At 34.1% G+C, this 21,556-nt stretch overlaps 1 protein-coding gene across 6 annotated transcripts in view; it reads right to left on the bottom strand.

The window, feature by feature from the left end:
- Positions 1–21,556, bottom strand: part of TEX9 (testis expressed 9) — a 132,429-nt gene that overhangs the window by 12,959 nt on the left and 97,914 nt on the right. For all 6 annotated transcript variants that reach the window (XM_019665433.1, XM_019665442.1, XM_019665424.1 and 3 more), the window contains 7 exons: positions 19,154–19,217; positions 17,467–17,546; positions 10,049–10,097; positions 9,019–9,101; positions 7,326–7,501; positions 4,330–4,412; positions 3,778–3,951 (listed from right to left, as the gene is read on the bottom strand). In XM_019665433.1, coding sequence (XP_019520978.1) covers positions 3,778–3,951; positions 4,330–4,412; positions 7,326–7,501; positions 9,019–9,101; positions 10,049–10,097; positions 17,467–17,546; positions 19,154–19,217 — 709 coding nt within the window. The remainder of the gene's footprint in view (positions 1–3,777; positions 3,952–4,329; positions 4,413–7,325; positions 7,502–9,018; positions 9,102–10,048; positions 10,098–17,466; positions 17,547–19,153; positions 19,218–21,556) is intronic.

The following is a 21,556-nucleotide window of genomic DNA, read 5'->3' as shown; positions in this document are numbered from 1 at the left end:
ACACACACACACACACACACACACACACACACACACACACACACACAGGCTAAAACCATAAAACTCCTTAAAATATATTAGAAAATCCTCATGACCTTGAGGTGGGCATACATTTCTTGAATAGGATGGAAAAAGCACAAACCACAAAAAAAAATTGGAATTTTTCAAAATTTAAAACTGTTGCATTTTGAAAACTATTTATTGTTAAGAAAATTTAAAAAGACAAGTCAGATTGGGAGAAACTATTCACAGCACATATTTCTAGCTAAGGGATTCTATGAGGAAACACAAAGAACTCTTACTATAACCCAATAGTTTTTTTAAATGACCAAAAGGTATGAACAGACACATCACAAAAGTGGATATACGAATGGCCAATAAACATATGAAAAGATGCTCAAGATCTATAGTTATAAAGGCAATACAAATTAAACTATAGTAAGATACTACTTCTGCCCCTCTAGAATGGCTAAAATTAAAAAGACTAACAATACCAAGTGTTGATGAGGCTGTAGAGCAACTGGAACTCTAGTATATAGTGAGTGGGAATGAAACATGGTACAATCACTGTGGAACACAGTTTCTTAGGAAGTTAAACCTACAGTTTCCATAATACCGATAAATTCTACTCCTAGGTATTCATTCAATATCATGAATGATATTGGATGTGTCTACACAGAAAAAAAAATGTGTCTACACAAAACACCTGTAAATGAAAATTCATAGTGGCTTTATTTCTAATAGTCCAAACAAAGCTGGAATCAAATCAAATGCCCATCAACTGGTGAACAGATAAACAAAATGTGGTAAATCCATAAATACTCAACAATACAATGAGAATGAACTATGAAACACATAACATTGATGAATCTCAAAAACATGCTGAACAAAAGAAGCCAGATGCAAAAACATACATACTTATGATTCCAGCTATATGAAATTTTAGAACAGGGAAAGCTAATCTGTAGTAAAAAAAATGCAGATCAGTGGTTGCCTGGGCTATGGTTAGAGAGTAGGAATTTATGGGGAAGAGACAAAAAGGTAATTTTGTGGGCTGATAGAAATTTTCTTTATCTTGATTATGGTGGTGGTTACAAAGATGTATTAGTTTGTCAAAACTTAATGAAATGTACAATTAAAACAAGTATTTTTACTGTATTTAAGTTATCCCTCAATAAAGTTGATTTTTAAACAGAGATCATTCACAGAAAAACAAAATCCAATGCTGACATAAATGGCTTTCTGTTTTTATATTTTAGAAATGACTCCATTGGTGTCAGCAGTCAGAATAAGTTAATATACATAATAATTGGTTAAAGAGTTGGCTTTTGTAGATTTAGAGAAAAAGCTCCATCAAACTCAAGGTCTGTTTTATTTCTGTGAACTGTACATTGAAATTTGTTTCTAGAAATAATATAAAATAAATGGAATTAGCTAAGAAAGATTTAATCTTGAGTTCCACATAACCCATGAGAATTATTATACTTTTCTGCCTGCTAGGTAGATAAGGATTCAAACCAGGAAGTTCAGAGCAAATGAAAGTTTGCATAAAAATCTTCAGAGAGCCAATGTATCATAGTTGCTTACTACAGTCATTGTGAAGCAAAAGTTTCAAATATTTAACTCTAAACAGCAATGAGATTTTTGAACAGCTGTGTGTTTACATCCATTTAATTGGTGGGGGTAGGAGGTGCGTAGAGAGTCTACCTGATTTTTAGAAAGAACACAGACTCTGGAGTCAAACAAACATGGTTTGAATCCCGCCCTGCCACTTCTAGGTGACCTTGGGCAATTTGCTTAACCTCTCAGACTCAGATTCCCTTTCTGTAAAGTGTTTTACCTGGCACTTAGCACTCAAAAAATGTTAGTTCCTTTTCTGCCCATAAAAGGTAGAGTTATAATCAATGTAGTCCTTTGGAAATATTAATCTATTTATAGAATACAGGATACAAAGGATAAGGAAAAGAGAAAGGACATAAAATACCCAGGGAGGACAATTCAGAAATAAGATAATGGCTTGAACCAAGTAGTGAGTGGCAATGGGAATTGAAAAGAGATAAATGAAAAACATTTGGAAGAAAGAATGCACAGGGCTGGGTATGAAGGCCAAAAACAAGAAAAGGATCAAAGATGTAGGCAGTTTCAAGATCATGTGAGACTAGAGCAGTGATATAACCAGAGCTTGGTTTCATAATGACAATGATAAAGTGTCAATACAAATTAAAACAGTTGTTTCCCAGATACAATTTTTTTCTTAGACCACTTGTCCAGATTTTTTAGACCAATAGAAATATAATATGAACCACATGTAATTTAAATTTTTCTAGTAGCCACTTTAAGGAGAAACAAGTAAAATTAATTGTAATGCTATATTTCACTTATCCCTATATATCCAAAATATTATTTCAACATGTAACCAATATAAAAATATTAATGAGATTTTACATTTTTTATTCTCTTTTGTATTTAGTCTTCAAAATCTGATTTTCTTTTTCCACTTACAGAACATCACAGTTTGGACTAGTCACATATAGTGAGTGCCTACCATATTGGACAGCACAGGCTTAGAGTATTACAAATGACACCAAAAGCACAAATAACCAAAGAAAAACTAGATAAACTTGACTTCAAAATTAAAAACTTTTGTGCTTCAAAGGACACCATAAAGAAACTGAAAAGACAACCCAATGAGTGGGAGTTATTTGCAAATCGTGTATCTGATAAGGGACTTGTATCTAAAATATATAAGAACTCTTACTACTCAATAATTTTAAAATTCCAATTTAAAAAATTGGCAAAGGATATGGACAGACATTTCTCCAAAGAAGATATACAAATGGTCAATAAGCATATGAAAAGATCTCCAACATATTTACTTATCAGGGATAAGTAATATTACAAATATTACAAAACCACAATGAGATAACCATTTCACATCAGTAGGATGGCTATAATGAAAAAGATAATCTAATATGTGTTGCTGAGGATGTGGAGAAATGGGAACTCTTATACACTGCTGGTGGAAATGTAAAAATAGTGCAGCTGGTTTGGAAACAAGTCAGCAGTTTCTCAAAAGGTTAAGTATAGGGTTAACATGTGATCCAGCAATTTCACTCCTAGGTACATACCCAAGAGAAATGAAAACACATCCACACAAAACCTTGTACATGAATGTTCATAGCAGCATTATTCAAAATAGCCAAAAAGTCGAAACAACCCAAATGTCCATCAACTGATAAACAGATAAAACATGTTATAGCTATATACTCTATGGAAGCACTGAAGTACTGATAAATGCTAGACAGTATGGATAAACTTTGAAAACATTGTATTAAGCTAAAGATGTCAGTCATAAAATACCACACATTGTGTGATTCTATATATGAGTATATAAAGTGTCTAGAATAAGCAAGTATGTCAAGATTAGAAGTTGCCTAGGACTGGAGGGGTTTGCGGGAAGAGGGTTAGGGTATTGAGGATAAAGGGTATAGGATGTCTTTTGGGGGGGTGATGAAAATGTTCCAAAATTGAGAGTTGTGATAGTTGCACAACTCTGAATACATTTAAAGCCACTGAATTGTACATTTTAAAAGGGTGAGATGTACTGTATGTGAATTGTATCTCAATAACGCTGTTAAAAAAATATTCTCCCACATGTGGGGGAAGAGTTTTAGTCAATACTAACAAAATAACTAAATAACCAAAAGTAGTGTCTACACAAATTAATATTTTAGTGAATCTTTGGCATTAGGTTAGGAAAAATAGCAAAATAATTACCCTTTCTACTGAAGACAGCTGTTGCTGCAATCCATCACATTTTTTGTTTGCTTCTTCGAAAAGAATTTTATATTTTTCTGCTTGAGACTGTTGCAAATTAATTGTTCGCTGCTGTCTCACACAATCTTCTCCAAAATTTTTTATTTGAGATTTTAAATCCTGAATTTCATCCTCCTATAATTATGAAATTATAGAGTATGTGATAAAACACACAAGGTTTGGTATCAAAACTTAAAGTAAAAAACAAAAAGGAACTTCATGTGATATTTGATTTTCATCTTCAAAAATGGAAGTCAGATGTTTTATTTGTGTTTAATAGCTTACACTTACAAGTTAAATATAAATAATTCTAATTGCTAACAAGTAGTTAAAATTATTTAGCTCTGCAAATTCAGCATCTCAGAATAGAATAAAATTGAGTTTTTACATACAATTTTTGAATTCAAATTTTAAATGTGATTTATATCTCAATGAAGCTATTTTAAAAATATAATTGAAACTGCTCCTAAAATTTGATTAGAGCATTTATATTGAGAAGTTTTAAAAACTTACCTTTTTGTTGCATTCACATACAATATTATCCAATTCCTCCTGCATAACACGGAGTTTGGCCTTCAGAAATCTGATCTTAGCTTCTGTGGATTTAAATACTTATACTTACTGCACCATTATATTATGAGGAGAAAAATGCTCAAGATGGGGAGTCTAACAGATCCCTGTTTGGGAACACTAAAGGCCCTTATATACCTCTAATGTAAAAAGGTAAATGAAAAACAAATCCAACCAACAGTAATGAACTGTTCACATCTTAACAATGGAACCAAGTAAAGATGGGGGGAAAAACCCCAAAAATGCTCCTGAGAATCTGAACCACAAGCCAGTATTCACATAAGTATGCAGACTGGATTCATACTTACCAAGGTGGTCCAACACACCTCAAACACAATTTAAAGTGGTCTCAAGTCAGTGATGTCCCCAAGTGTTTGGCAGAAACAAACACAAACCTGGCGCTAGCAAAACTCTACTTTAAACCCAGCCATGGTGATAAAATGTCTTTGTAAGATAAATCCCAATTTCACAGAAGTTAAAGTGTACTGAATGTGTCTTAGAAACAAAGAAATAACACTAATACTTTACTGCCAAAGCTTTCTCCCACAAACCCTCATTAAGATCTACCTTTGGTATTTCATTGCTAGCAAAAGTTCTTTATTCAATAACATCGGCAGTAAATCTTTATTCAATAACATCGGCAGTAAATCTTTAAGGTTTATATGCTTATAAAAGTTAATAAAGTGAAAATGAACTTAGAACTCATTCGTAACTCATTCAATCATTTACTCTAAAAATATACTACATTAAGTCTCTACTATGTTCCAGGCATAGTAGGGGTAAGCTTTGAAATCAGGCATAAGCTTTGAAATCATGGAGCTTATGTTGAATAAACATCCTGAATTGTCTCCGAGAAGTCAGCAGGATAAATCCCACATAGCACAAAACATCTCCACACACACTTCCTGTCCCAAAGCTCTTCTTAAGAAGTGTCTCCAGGGCAGGCTGGGTGGCGCGATGGTTAAGAACTGGCTTGGGATGCCAGAGGGCCCCGGTTCGGATCCCACATATGAGGGTCAGTGACACTGCCCTCTACAGCTAAGATGCTGAACAACAGTTCCACCTGGAGCTGGGCTGCCGTGAGTTGCCTGCAACGGCGTAGGCTGCAGTCCCTGTGGCAGTGGTTTGCCATGAGCTACCGTGTGTAGCCAGCAGCCAGCAGCCGCAGTGAGAGGCCGTCCAGAAGCCGGCGACTGATCTGCCTCCCCCGGGAAGAGCGCAATGATGGTGCCAACTTGGGCCAGTGAAGCAACGTCCACCACAACTAGATTGAAGAACAAACCGACAGCAACTTGTCTGTTCCCCTTCCCCCAATTCCCCAGTACTGTTCCCCTTCCCCCAATTCCCCAAAAAAAAACTTTAAAAAAAAAAAAAAAAGAAGTGTCTCCAGTATTACCATGGAGCTGAGGAATACGGTTGGCTCTAACCCACCTAGAGGTCTCTAGCCTCAACTCTTCTACTAGTCTCCCCGGTAACTTCCGGTTAGCAGGGGATAGAAGGAAAACAATAAATTCAAAAGTGTGAAGTTTGCAGTTGGTCTCTAGCAGAAAAAGAGGAAGAATGGGTAAGCATGACTTTTCCCATCTCCTTCTCTCCCCAAGTCTAACCTTAGCAGTGTCGTCAAGGAATGGAGTGCTCTTACCTCTGGAGGTCCACAGCATTGACCTTAACCTCCCCTCCCCATCCCACTCGAACTTGAGTCTTAGAAAGCAATCTGTGCTGCTGAACTACTTTTTGATCTCTGCCCCCCACCATGTAACCCTAGGTGATCATATGGAATAAAAGAATTAAAGGGGAGACACCTAGGCCAAAAATTCTCAAAAGGGAAGACAGGGAGGCAAAGTGGTAGAAAGGTGATTTCGCAATTAGAAAAAGTAGCAATTCAACGTAGTCTGTGCTGGTTCCTATATCTGGGAAGGGGAAAGGGTCATGGGTGACTGTACTGAGAAACAGCTAACAGCTGACCAGTGTGTCCTTGAAGGCAACTTAGCAGAGCCATAAAGGCATCTTCCTGCTTCATTTAATTTCCCTCCCAACAACTAGCCCCAGAAAGCCTGGATAGGTCAGTAAATGAAATAAATGCATAAATTGATTTGCTACTCATTTATGACTAACTAGCATGCAGCACAATAATCACTATACATATAACTATGATGATTTTCACAGAATCAGAGAAGTTTAAAGATAAACCTTTTGATCATCTAATATAAACTGCTAAATTGAATTGCTTTTATCGAGAGGCCAACTAGTTTGCCTGAACTCACAATTATAGTTCAGCATTAACTATGTTCATATACACTCAACTGTTTTATTTTTTTGTTTACAATAGCATAGATGACACCTCAAAATTTAACAATTTTAGAAACATTACTGGTAACGAACATGTTTTAGATTAAACTTAGTATTATTTTTCTAGTAGTATGAAGAAAATGAGTTTATAAGAAAATTATATTCATTAGAAAACTCATTTGATCATTTTACCTAATGCTAGATCAATATTTCATTTGTCCTTTTGCATTAATATGCAATAAATAGACTATAGAATGGTAAATGTCAAAAATTCAAAGAAACTTTTTTTTTAACTTTAATGTTTTAATAATTAGTTTTGGGGTATTTTAAACTTAGCTGAAAAGTGGTCAATAAAAAAACACCACATAGCCTTTTTTATTTTTTATAATGGAAAATATCAAATATATACAAAAATAAAGAGACAAGTTCAATGAAACCCTACTTACACATCATCCATTTTCAACAACTATTGACTCATAACCAATTTTATTTTAACTATAATTCCACTCATTCCTCCCACCACTATGTCCCACTAGATGATTTTGAAACAAATGCAAGACATTACAATATATTCTGAAATGCAAAAAAAATAGTTAAATATCTTTTTCTAAGTAATTGCGATATAAAGATAAAAATAAAAGAAAACCTACCTGTGCCAATGTCTTTACTAACACCACAAAAAATATCATCATCTATATAATCAGGTAAGCCTTCTTCTTCTAGTTGCCCTTCAATTTTGCTAACTGTTTTTGCAAGAGAAAAGTCTGAGAAATCATCCAGAGTGGCAACATCACTGGCAGTTCGTACAGAGTATTTCAATTTTACACTAAAAAAGAAAAATACATATATAAATGTACATTATATATTACATATACATCTATAATATGAAAAGGAGGTATGACTCTTAGATATGACTTTTATTCAAATAACAAAGATCAAAATGATAAATTTTAAATTTATGATCAAATCTATAATTGATAACTTTCAAGGGCTATCAGAGACTTTGTAGACTTTCAACCTTTATGAGTCACACAACCACAGAGCTAGAGAAGGCTTTATGAAGCCAGTTCATCTAGACATTGCCTCCAAACAAGTGAGCATCAAAACGAAGAGTACTGAACTTGGCCTCCTCGGTCTGTGGCTTTTAATTTCACATGCTGGAGAAGAACTGTATAAACTGATAGCACTCTAGCCATAATTCTGCAAACACTGAAGAGTAATAACTCTTGAGAAAGAATTACAGAGTGAAGTTATTAGCTCAAATTCAAACTTCTTTTAACCTAAAGAAACATTCTAATCAGGATCAAAGTTGACCAAAATGTTGGATTTAGTATTTTATTTTTTTAATAAAGGGAAGAAATATGAAATAAAAGTCACTTCTAAAGGCATTGAGGAATATGCCAGGCCTAATCCATCAAGTTCATGGTTCCAAGCCTTACTTTTTACTTATTTTAAGTCTAACTTACTTTTAACATATATGCAAAGGCTTCTGAATTCTATTTAGAACAACCTTTTCTTTAAAAAGTAAACTTGAAGTCTAAAAATAATATAACCCTTTCCAGATGTATGTATGTATGTACTTATGTATGTAGTACATGTTCTCTTTTCTTCAATCAATGTTAGATTTTTCTCTTCCTATCCTGGCACTATTTTTTTCTCTTTCATTGAAAAAAAACAAAAAGTTAGCCAATTAAAAGACACGAGAATTACTAAGAAAGATTTTTCCAGAATTATAATGCAATTGTCAGTTTGGGTAAGTAACAGACATATAAATTTAATAACTTACTGTGAATAGGAACCCACTGCAGGTGAGACCCTCTTTTTCTAGAAGGTCTCCAACCCAAAGAGTCTCTTGAGTCCCATCTTATGCTTAAAATACTAAGAACAGTTTTGAACTCTTTGTCATCAAAAACAACAATGTAAATTATAATTACACTATAGTCTTATTTAGAGCATGCCAAATCATTCTGTATCTCAATATATACAATATGGTATGGTGCCTGTTAAATGCTCAAAAAGTGTATGACTATTTAGTCTGAGAAACTAGGCAGAGTTCTAATTCTAGTTCTAGTTCTAAGAAAATATTTCACTAAAAATAATATTTTAAAAATTTGAAATGTCATTTTGCTTAAGAAAGCAATACAAAATTAATAGCTGCAAGAACATTTCTGACTAGAAATATGTTTTAAATTATTGAATGTGGATAGATATATACAGTGTAATTTTGTATATTTTGGGTATAAAAAGATCTGGAGGAACAGAAGGAGCTTAATAATTACGAATTATGAATCTGTGAATTATAAAATTTAAAAAAGAAAGTATACTTTTAAAACTGTACTGTACCTTGAATTTGTTTTCCTTGCTTGATTTGCAGAGTGTAGTTTGTTTTGAACCTTGTTTACTGGATCCACATTTTTGGTCTTTGGCTTACATGAAAAGAATTTAAACTATTGATTAATTAGATTCTAACCATTTGCCAAGAAAACCAATTTTGTAATACACAGACTTGCTAGTTTGCTACATAAAAAATTGCTATTTTCATGAAATTAATCAAATTGTATTTTAAATAATCCTACAAGGTACAGCCGGAAAACACCTAGATATCACTAGGACCAAGAGATTCACAGATAAGGAAAATGAGTCCCAAAGATTCAATGATATTCAGCCAGCTGGTGGAATGTTAAATTGGATGTTCGGACTCACAGAATTTAGTTCTCTTACTGATTATTCCCCAGACAGGCTTTCAGGCATACTGTTATGTAGGCCCTAGATGCCCAGGCCAGCCGAGTGGCTCAGTTGGTTAAGAGCTCGCTCAAGAGTGCGAGCTCTGAGCAATAGGGTCGCCGGTTCGATTCCCGGCCTGAGCTGAGCTGCCGCTGAGCTGCCAAAAGGTGGCAGGATGGCTCAGCTAAAAAATAAATAAATAAAATAAAATTAAAAAAAATAGATGCCCAGAGGTGGAGAACTGGAGGTCCCAGTAAGCCCAGCACCTGCGATAGTGATCTCTACACTATAAATACTGCAATGAATGAATAAACCTTTTAATTCACATTCTTTGTATATGAATGCTTTTTCAGGTCTTCTATCTAGGAAATTTGAGCTTCAGAGAGAAAACTAAAAATCCTTAGGTTACAGACTCATTTCACTTAGAATTTTTTCCAATGTATCTCCAAACTGTTCAGTGAAATTGAGACAAAAAAATGATTCGATTTATTTTATGAGCAACAGTACATGAAGTCATCTCTTCTTACAGTATCAAGACTTATATTCTATTTCTAGAGTCATAACCCTTCTGTCTTGTCTAAGAAAAGTCTAAAAAATAACCTAAATTCTACAGATTGTAATTACTTTCACAAAAAGTTTAATTTCATACCTTAGTTTCTGAATGTAGATGAACTGTCCCTTCAGATGATAACAGACCTCTACAGATCAAAAACAAACATTACACATTAATAACAGATGATACTGCTGAGACACAATAAATTCAATAACAATTATATTTGAAAGGAAAACTACATCAAGTAGACTGCTATAATTGATAAAATATACTACAACGCTAACATTTTATTAGGAAACTGTAGCACAAATCTTAATAAATGGAAACTCACAAGGAGTGATTATTGGCTATCCACAGGGATTATCTATTTTACGAAATGATTCACCACAGGGCTGTTTATTATGAGCCCACTCAATGTTATCCTTTGTCTAATGCATTGAAATACTTGGTCAGTGTCTGTTCTCCATTACATAGTGAACTCCATGATGACAGAAATCACAATTCATTGTTCTATACCTAGTACTTGGCATAGTACCTGGCATATAAACTCTTAAATTGGTGCTAATATTTATTACATAGTTTTAGATATATAAATAAATACATCTAAAATACAACTCATTTTTATGCACAAAATTTTCAAAATATATTTGTAGTTAAAACAAAGAGTGTCTATGGGGGTCTGCCAACTACGGCCCACAGGCTGAATCCACCCACATCCATTCATTTATACACAGCTTACGCATATAGCTGTTTTCATACTACAAGAGCAAAGCTGAATATTTGTGACGACTGCATGGGCCCACAAATCCAAAAATATTTATTGTCGGACTCTTCACAGGAAAAGTCTGCCTACCCCCTGATCAATTTTCTAGATCATCTCTAACACGTCTTAATATTTCAGAAAACCTACTACATTAGTATCTATTGTTATAAAAAAATTTTAAAAAAGAGAAAAACTCCATTATAGCCTCTAAGATCTCCTAGTAGAGGACACAAAAACAAAATTACTTTCCATCAGATGCCGCCTACTGAATTAGTTATATGTAGGTTTATTCAATATTAAACACGAAGATACACTTAGATAGGTATTATTAAATACAACCTCTTAGAGAACTAGAAATAGCTCTGGAAGGAAAAAATGGCTTTCAAAATATCTTAAAATTACACTGACTAAAGAACCATTCTCACATATAACATGAAAATCTTTCCAAATTTTATACAAATTTTAAGTGTCCTCTTTAATCATCCTCGTTTTAAATTAATATTTGCCATTTCCTTACATTTTCGCATCTTCCATCTCCCCTCTCCTTGCCACATACACATGCATACCAGCCAAATGACATTTAATGGGTATCTGTCTCCATCAGTTTTAGCAGAGTGCTATTACCTTGTTATTATATTTTCATGAAAAATGAACTAAAACACAGAGTATTATGATTATTTTTGTTAAAAATCTCCAGGAAAGGCTTGTGTGTAATATGATTGAAATGATTTGTGCTGTAAACCTTGCTTCCAGCAGACTAAAGGATATGTACACTATACTTTCAGGAAAGTAAATTCTGGTTTCCCTATCATATTGTTTGGCAGAGTAACCCTGGATGTTGAAGACCTATTATATACTTCCTGACTATAATAATTTAGATAAATGTCATTGTTCCAAGCTGAAATGGATCGTCTCTTTACAGAATTAATTATCTCCCATCTTCAGCAATTCCCAACTAATAGTCCTAAGTGCCATGTTTCACGTGGTAAAAGCCATCTGTTCAAACAGAATCATTAAAAAAAAAAAGAAGGTAAACAGAGGTGCTATCACCACTTTGCACTTAAGGAAAATTCAGTAAAAGAAAAACAACAGCTTTATTTTTATGCTTGTGAAATCAGTCTCTCGCTTCAACAGAAACTAGAGATCAGGTGTTGTTACCATCATTTCAATCTTTTAGGTTACTGAATTAAAGTCATGCCTAATCTTATTTGTAATCCAAAGCTTGGAATTTTGATAACTATTTAACGTTTTCCGTAAAATATCAGAGCATTGCATACAATAAGGACAAGTAGTTTCATGTTATATGTACACATAGATATGTGTATATCAAATGATGATGTAAAAAATATTTTTTATGGAAAATTTTCAAAAGAAAAATTAAAAAGCAACACACTAGGCATTAGCTCCATGGGAACAGGTCCTGACCTGTTTACTCACCATTATACCACTAGACCTGGCCCTAATGGTGTTCAGAAATTACTTTTTCAGGTTTATTGAGATATAATTTACATATAGTAAAATACATCCTTTTTAGGTATACATCCTAGTTGCATAAATTTGAACAAACTTATGTAGTCATATATCCACTAAAAATACCAAGATAGAGAATATTTCCATCATCTCCACAAGTTTCCTTTGTAGTTAATCCCTTTCCCTCAGCCCCATGCAACCACTTACCTGATTTCTGTCCCTATAGTTTTACCTTTTCCAGAATGTCAAATATATGGAATCATACATAAAATTTGAAAACATTTTCATGTCATATATGAGAATTATTCTTTAATCTCTGTAATTTTAAGACATTTTTTTCTTCCACAGATATTTCTAGTTCTTTAAGAGGTTATACTATGTTTTCCTGAAAATAAGACCAAGTCTTATATTAATTTTTGCTCGAAAAGACGCATTTTATTCCTTTATTCATATACAAAAATCTACATTTATTCAAACAGTCATGTCTGGCTGACGATCTTAACTGGGGCTTATTTTGGGGTAGGACTTATATTATGAGCATCCTGAAAAACATGCTAGGGCTTATTTTCCAGTTAGGTCTTATTTTTGGAATAACATGGTATTTGATAATATCTAAGTATATCTCTGTGTTTAATATTGAAAAAATAATAAAAATATACATTTCTAGTCTGGCTTTTTCCACTTAGCACTCATGTTGCTGCATTAACAGTAAGTCACTGCTGTTTACTGTCAAGTAGTATTCCATTGCATGGATGTACCATGATTTGTTTATCCATTCTCTACTTGATAGATACTGAGTTGTTCCCAGGTTTTCGCAATTATGAATAAAACTGCCACAAATATCTGCATACGAATTTTTGCTAGGACATATTTCTTCATTTCTCTTGGTTAAATAGCTAGAGGAAAATTGCTAAATAGTATGCAATAATTACTTTTGAGTACCTGAATAATATTCCAATATTTCAATTATGCCAGTTAAGTATGTTTGTTCATTTGCTTCTAAGTCCTCTAAGGTGTTTAAATATTATACCCAATTAGGGCTGTGAAACTATCACAGCCTGCTTCTTCATCTTAGAAGACTGGGAGGAATGATAGCTATTTTAAGATTTAACCAGTAACAGTCTCGATCCGTCACTCTTAAAGTTTCTTTGCTGGTACAGCACTCTCAGAAACTGGTGAGTTTCTTACTTGATTCCAGTCAGCTCCATGTGCCATAAGCACAACCACAATTCTTTCTGAGACTGTATTTCTTTACCCTGAATACCTTTCTCCCTCTCCCCTTCATCTTCCCCTTTTCCCCCAACCCCAGTTTAAAACTGGGTTGTTTTGAGGTTATCAGGCTTCTATGCAGAGACTATACCTATAGTTTCATCTTTGCCCTGAGCCTTTTCATCCAATTGGGAAATTTCACTAAGGTGCCATTTAGTATGATGATCCTTGCCCTGAAGAGTCTTAATCCATTGGAAAATTCCATCAACAGTTGTGGAGACCACACCTTTAGTCTGATCTTTGCCTTAAGGTTGAGCTTTAACAGGCTTTTATTCCTCAAAGATTTTTCTCAATTAATTGTTGAGGTCCGAAAGCAAACTAACTCTACAAAGCAAGGGCAATCAAAACAATGTAGTACTGGCATAAGAACAGATACATAGATCAGTGGGATATAATCTATGTCCAAAAATAAAACCATGTATCTCTGGTGATTTTTGACAAGGGTACCAAGATCATTCAATGGGGAAAGAATAGTCTTTCCAACAAATGGTGCTGAGACAGCTGGATATCCACGTGTCAAAGAACGAGGGTTGCCCCTCATCTCATACCACATATAAAAATTAATTCGAATGAGTCAAAGACCTAAATGTAAGAACATCATTCGCTTAGAAGAAAACAAAAATCTTAATGATCTTGGATTTAGCAATGGATTCTTAGATATGACTCCAGAAGCACAGATCACAAAAGAAAAAAGAATTGATAAATTGGACCTCATCAAAATTAGAAGCAGGTGACTCTTCCAATATTGGAGGCCTCTAATTCCTAGAATCTCCATATTCTCTTTCATTTCTGCTTGCAAAACAGCCAATTCTCTCACAGACTTGTCTCCTCTTTAAAATACCATGCTAACTACAGCTAATTGTAACAGCGTATACTACTAATGTTCTGTTTTCCAACCTCTTCCCCTAGAGCACATCTGTTCTGCCTCCCTATTTACCAAAAGTGACAGTTTTACTAAATTAATTGCAACTACATAACAGTATTCCTCTATCTTTCCAGCCTCCAATATCAGTTTCCTTGCTAGCTATCACCTAACTGCTAAGCTAAAGCCACAATTTTAGAGTTTGTTATAGGACACCCAACTCTCAATACCAAATGCTATATTAGTTAAGACAGGCTAGGATATTAACCCCAAAATCTCAGCGGCTTAACATACTCAAAGCAGCAGTAGTGAGGGAGAAAGGGCCCTTTTTTCTTTACATTCCACATAGTCACCCAGAGACCAGGCTAAGAGGTTTCACAAACTAAATTTTCACTGATCATGACAGAGAAAGTCAGCTGGAGACTGAAAGACCAATCCCTGTCTGTTTAGGCTTGGAAGAGAATAATTCGACTTCTTCTCATAGCAAGAGACTTGGAATGTTTGGTGATCACCATTGTCTCTAAGATTTTACAATTTTATTCACACAAATCCTATTATACTTTTCCTGCAAATTTAGTCCCAAATGTGTTATTGGTCCCTAATTTCTTGACATATCTGAAGTTCACATGAAATTCAAAGAAAAAAAGATCTAATACACTTTACTTTTACAAATTAATTTATTTTTACCTAATCTTGATATGCAACTTTAAAAGAAAGGCAGCATAGTATGTAAGAATAGTTTTAGAAATCATATCAACTCTGGTTTGGATATCAGTGAAATCACATACTATCTATACATCCTTGGACAAGCTACTGAACTTCACTAAGCTGTAGTTTCCTCATTTTAAAAATGAGGACAATAATATTTATTTCAAGATAATACTTTGTGAATTAAATGAAATAAAGTATGTAAAAGGTTGACATTGTATCTGACTGATATAAGCCCCCAATTATTAGTATTTTACACATTACATTCTTCAAATTATAGATTTAGAATACTCACAAGCAAAATGATTTTATATAATAAAAGATTTACATATACCATCAAAAAATGTTCTCCCAGGTCCGCTGAGTGGCGCGTTGGTTAAGAGCTGGCTTGGGACGCCAGCTCCGAGCAACAGGACTCCGGTTCGGATCCCACATGAGGGCCAGTGACACTGCTCTCTACAGCTAAGATGGTGAGCAGCAGCTCGACCTGGAGCTGGGCTGCCATGAGTCACCGGCATTGGCGTAGGCTGCAGCCCCTGCTGCAGTGGGCTGCCATGGGCTACCGTGTGTAGCCAGCAGCCAGCGTGAGCGGCCAGCAGCCGCAGTGAGCGGCCGTCCAGAAGCCGGCGACTGATCTGCCTCGCCCGGGAAGAGCGCAATGATGGTGCCAACTTGGGCCAGTGAAGCAACGTCCTCCACAACTAGACTGAAGAACAAAAGGACAGCAACTTGTCTGTTCCCATCCCCCAATTCCCCAGCGCTGTTCCCCTCCCCCAATTCCCCAATTAAAAAAAAAAAGTTCTCCCCCATTTCAAACTATATTACAAAGCTATGGTAATCAAAACAGTATGGTACTGCCATTAAAAACAGAAACACAGATCAATAAATAAAGAGCCCAGAAACAGACACACACATGGTCAATTAATTTACAGCAAAGGAGCTAAAAATATACTATGGGGAAAAAACAGTCTCCTCAATAAATGGTGTTGGGAAAACTGGACAGCCACATGTAAAAGAATGAAACTGGGTCACTATCTTACACCATACACAAAAATTAACTCAAATGCATTAAATATTTAAATGTAAGAACTGAAACCATAAAACTCCTAGAAGAAAACATAGGTGATAAGCTCCTTGACATCAGTCTTGGAGATGATTTTTTGGATTTAACACCAAAAACAAAGGCAACAAAAGCAAAAATAAACAAGTGGGACTACATCAAACTAAAAAGCTTCTGCACAGCAAAAGAAACCATCAACAAAATGAAAAGGCAACCTACTGAATGAGAGAAAAATATTTGTAAATCATATATCCGATAAAGAGTTAATAGCCAAAATATAAAAAGAACTCATATAACTCAACAGCAAAAAAAAAAAAAGAAAGAAAAGTTTTAAAAAATCTGATTAAAAAATGGGCAGAGGACCTGAATAGACATTTTTCCAAAGAAGACATACAGCTAGCCAAGAGGTACATGAAAGATGTTCAACATCATTAGTCATAAGGGAAATGAAAATCAAAACCACAATGATATAGCACTTCACACCTGTTAGAATGGTTATTATCATAAAGAGGTAACAAATAGTGGTGAGGATATGGAGAAAAAGGAACCTTGTGTGCTGTTGATGGGAACGTAAATTGGTGCAGCCACTATGGAAAACAGTATGGAGGTTCCTCAAAAAATTGAAAATAGAACTACCATATGATCCAGCCATCCCACTTCTGGGTATTTATCTGAAGAAAATGAAAACACAAACTCAAAAAGATATATGCATCCCATGTTCATTGCAGCATTACTTACAACAGCCATGATATGGAAACAACCTGAATGTCCACTGACAGGTGAATGAATAAAAAAAGATGTGGTATATAAATATAATGGATTATTATTCAACCATAAAGAAGAATGCAATCTAACCATTTGGGACAACATGGATGGACCACAAGGCCATTATACTAAGTGAATTAAATTGGACAAAGACAAATATCATATGATATCACTTATATGTGGAATTTAAAAAATCAAACAAACTTACAGATATAGAGAACAGATTTGTAGATGCCTGAGGCTGGGGACCAAAGGGTGGGCTAAATGGATGGAGTCAAAAGGTATAAACTTCCAGTTATAAAATAAATGTCATGGGAAATAATGTACAGTATGGTGACTATAGTTAATACTGTATTGCATATTTGAAAGTTGCTAAGAAAGTAGATCTTAAAAGTTCTCACCACAAGAAAAAAAAATCTGCAACCATGTATAGTGACCGATGTTACCTAAGGCTTATTGTGGTGACCATTTCACAATATATATAATGTTAAATCATTACGCAGTATACCTGAAACTAATATAATGTTGTATGATGATTATACCTTAATAAAAAAGGAAGACAATTTTAAAGCATTTATGCATTTAGAAAAAAAAGTTTGAGATTTTAAGTAGCTTACCTTAAACTGTAGTCATCTTCCACTTCATATGATTTAATTTGTGTTGAAATAGGCCTAGATTGTACTTCTTGCTGATCTCTCTGGTTAAGTGAATAAAGATAAGTCATATAAAAAACCCCCCACAAAACTAGGATCTATTCAAGTGCCTTTATGATCATTAATCATTTCAGAGTTGTCCATTTTCCATGAAATCAAGGTGCAGCATTCTAAATGCTATGGTATGAAAATAAGGTCTATTACAAAGTAGTTTAACCTTTCATTCATTCTGGGTTAAGAAAGCCAATTGTAAAGGAAAAATGTAAGAGTGCCAATGCCTTTACATGATCTTAGCCGGCTCCTGCTCCCCCAACTATTATACATCAGAGTCTTCCATCTTGTGTAACATGCAAAGGAAATTAGACTCACAAGAAATGAAAACATAAATTCATTTAATGGGTAGAAAAACTTGTTTTGAAATCACACAAAGCTTCAATGTTAAGAAAACCATGAAAATGCTAAAAAGGAAGCAAAGAATAACAGCTTTTGGCAAAGATATATCAAGAAACGAAAGTGAGAAAACAATTCAGTGTGGCAAAAGTCATATCCATTAGCTTCCGTGGGGACAGGAATGCCCTATCCCTTTCCCAGCCAGTCCCAGTTTTCTACTCTACTCTTTTTAGAAAGAAAAAAAATTAAAAATTAAAAAGTCCTTATTAGAGTGCTCTTTGGGCAGAATACATGACAAATCCCTCATTCTACTACAACACTGAGTTTCTTTGTTCAAGTATTTTCCTGCTCTTCAGACACTGGCAAAAGCGAAAAAATGAAATAAAAATATTTATTTTCAGTGAAATATTTAATTACAAATGTAACTAGCAAATCTGCAACTATTATCTAAATATATTACCTGAAATTATATATATACAAATATTTATGTTATTCCTAAACTAACAAATAATGGTGGATCTGTATAAGTTATTAAAATAAAATGTTGCCTATTTTTTCCTGCCCCCATCAACTCCCAGGTAATTAAATTAGAATAGAAACTAAAAAAATAAAAAAGCTTGAAAGCAACCACTTTACTCCTCTAAGGAATGCTACTACAATATAACCTATCAATGAGCAATGGGAATGCTGATGCTAAAGGAGGGATGCCTGAAGTAGGAATAACCAATTTAGTGCCCAGAATTAGGCAAAAATATGCTTACACTGTTTAGTGTTATAACCTTACTACATTCTTCCTGACCGTAAATCTGATTATTGTCTAGCCCTAAGAATTTAAATTATATCCAACTGCAGAGTTTAAGAAACAAATTACCATCTGATGATTGTTATACTATATTCAACTTTTGTCCAGAGACCATTTTATTTCTTTCCTTACTAAATTACCAGTGTTAATACTATATAGCTACTCACAAATATTAATCTTAAAATAGTAGGAAATATTAAATATTAATGTTCTTATTAGATGATTGGACATCTAAATGGAAAGCACTTTTTCAGTAGCTTTTAGAAAATGTGTGCTTACCAAAAATATATACATGTACATATACACGTACCTATATATATTCATGTTCAATATGTGATAATTCATTGAGCTGAAAACTTATGCTTTGGGTACTTTTTTTGTATGTATGTCATAAATCAAATTAAAAAGTTAAAATACTAGCACTTACATGGGATTATTAATAACTGTACATTTACTTACTATTACTTCTTCAGCTTGTCGAACAAGATCAGCTGTTTTTGCCTCCAATTCTGCATTTAAACGCCTAAAAGCAGATGATAATTTAAAAATTGGGATATACTGAAGATTCAAATAAAAATAAAATAAAATTTCATTAACTACACTTTAGTTAATCAACAAATGCCAAAGCAAACACATGACAATTTATTCTAAAATTAACTATTAATTAAAACACATCTCCAACTCCCCAGGATTCCTCCTTCTTTGTGGTAGAAATTCAAACTGTTAACTCCCGGCCTCCCCCGGACCCTCACTTCAGGTGGAATGACTTATTTGGGAAGAATAAACTCATGGGTTCACCTCAATTCCACTCGTCATCTTCTTGGGATCAACTCCAACTGGGGACAGGAGTGGAGCAGCCAGAGGAGACGCCTGCTTTGTTCTGGAGTGTTGCTGTGACATTTTTATTTTTAATATTACCCTCTATTTTTCACCTACAGCATATACACAATTTTGTACTGTTTCCCCATAACAAATAGAAAAAAATGTTTCTTTTTATAATTAGTGCCTTAAATGGCTATAAAATATTCTAACGAATTGAAGTTAACATAATGTACTAATATATTCCTATTGTTAGCTCAAGTCCCTTTTTCACTTTTAAAGGTTAACACTATAATAAACATCTTCAAAAGCATATACCTTTTTTATTCTATTCAGCTTTTGGTCAACATAGTTGACCAAGAAGACTCAGAAGGCTACTCTTCTGCTCCAAACCCATGGGAATGCTGGATAAAATGTAGGAAATATTGCTAAGATCAAACTCAGGCAAGGGAAATACCCTAGCACCAAAAATAAAGCAGCAACTCAAACTGAAAGCAGTCAACAGGAACAGAAGCCAAAACAGCTTAACAGCTAGAAAATGATGTGTGGGAGTCATAAAGAGCTACACCTGTGAACCACAGACTACAAAAAGACTACCCATAGCCTTAGGTGAACGGAAATAAAACTAGAACCATGGGTGAAAAGATTTTCTTGTGAATAATGAGAACACACAAGAATGTGGTCCAAGTTTATCTTACCCAGATGATATAGGGACATAATGCCAAAACTTTAATATAGAAAGTTGGCCTAGAACCAGTGATAACTAATAAGCTAAATGTAAAACCATCCTTAAGGACATTTACTCATCTAGAACACATAGAACTCTCTCAAAAAGGAAACCCTGCTAAAGATGACTACACAAAGATAATATATCGCATAAAGAAACAAGTCACCAAGAGGTTGAATCAGAAGATGCAACGAAATTTGTACCATAAACCGGAGATAATAAAACAATCTTTAAAAGATTTTTAAATAAGTGCTTTTCATTTTAAAAAACAAAAGCAAGAATAGAAACCATTACACAAGAACCATACATGATTACAAAAGAACATTGACTATGGAAAAGAACCAAATAGAAATTACATATATGAAGACAGACATTAAATTAAAAACTCAAACTCAACAGATAAAATGAACAGAATGAACTGAAGACGGAATGAATGAATTAGAAGACAGATATGAGGAAATCACTTACAAGGAGGTACAGAGGAACAAAAAGATAAAAATACAAAAGAAAGGTTAACATCCATTGAAGCCTGTATGACAAAGACAGATTTATATCTACCGAACAGAAGTTGCAGAAGGAAATCCCAGAGAAGGAGGGAATGTCAATATTTGAAGAGATAATGCTGAGAATTTTCCAGAAACGTAGAAAGATGTGGATCTAAAGCAGAATTAAGAAAACAAATCTACACCTGTATGCATCATAGTGAGACTGCAGAACTTCAGAGACAAACAGAATATTCTTTAAACTAACAAAGCAAATATTTAATAAGATCAGATAGTCTACCAGCATGATTATATAAAAACTGACATAGATGGCTTATCAATATGTCTAGATTCCAAGGAACAATGAAATGGTATCTTTAATGAACTGTGGGGGGAAAACTAGCCATCTAGAATTCCTTCAGTTTAACTGTTTTTAAAGAGTAAGTACAAAGTAACAAAATTTTCAGAAAAGACTGGAGAATTTAAGACCCAAATTTTCAAAGAAAATAATGAAGGATCCACACTTCGGGAAGGAAGAAATTGACCTGGAAAAAAAAAATCATGATGAGCAAAGACATTAGAAAACATACTAATTAATAAAGCTAAATTAGTACAGACTATAATAATTACAGGTATGAGTATTCAAGACAAAGAGGAAGTGTTGTCTAATATCTATTAATAACTTGACAGACAGGGGGAAACCAAGTTAAAGCAGTCTAAGGTCCTTCCAAACCAGTAAAAGGAAAATAAAGAAATAGTAAAAACTCATTCACTCCAACAGTAGAAAAGAAACACACACACACACACACACACACACACACACGGACACAAACA

This window comes from Hipposideros armiger, unplaced genomic scaffold, assembly GCF_001890085.2.
Source record: "Hipposideros armiger isolate ML-2016 unplaced genomic scaffold, ASM189008v1 scaffold_12, whole genome shotgun sequence".
In the NCBI taxonomy this organism is placed as follows: Eukaryota; Metazoa; Chordata; class Mammalia; order Chiroptera; family Hipposideridae; genus Hipposideros; species Hipposideros armiger.
Note: the sequence above shows the minus strand (reverse complement) of the source record. Positions and strands in the feature narration are given on the sequence as shown.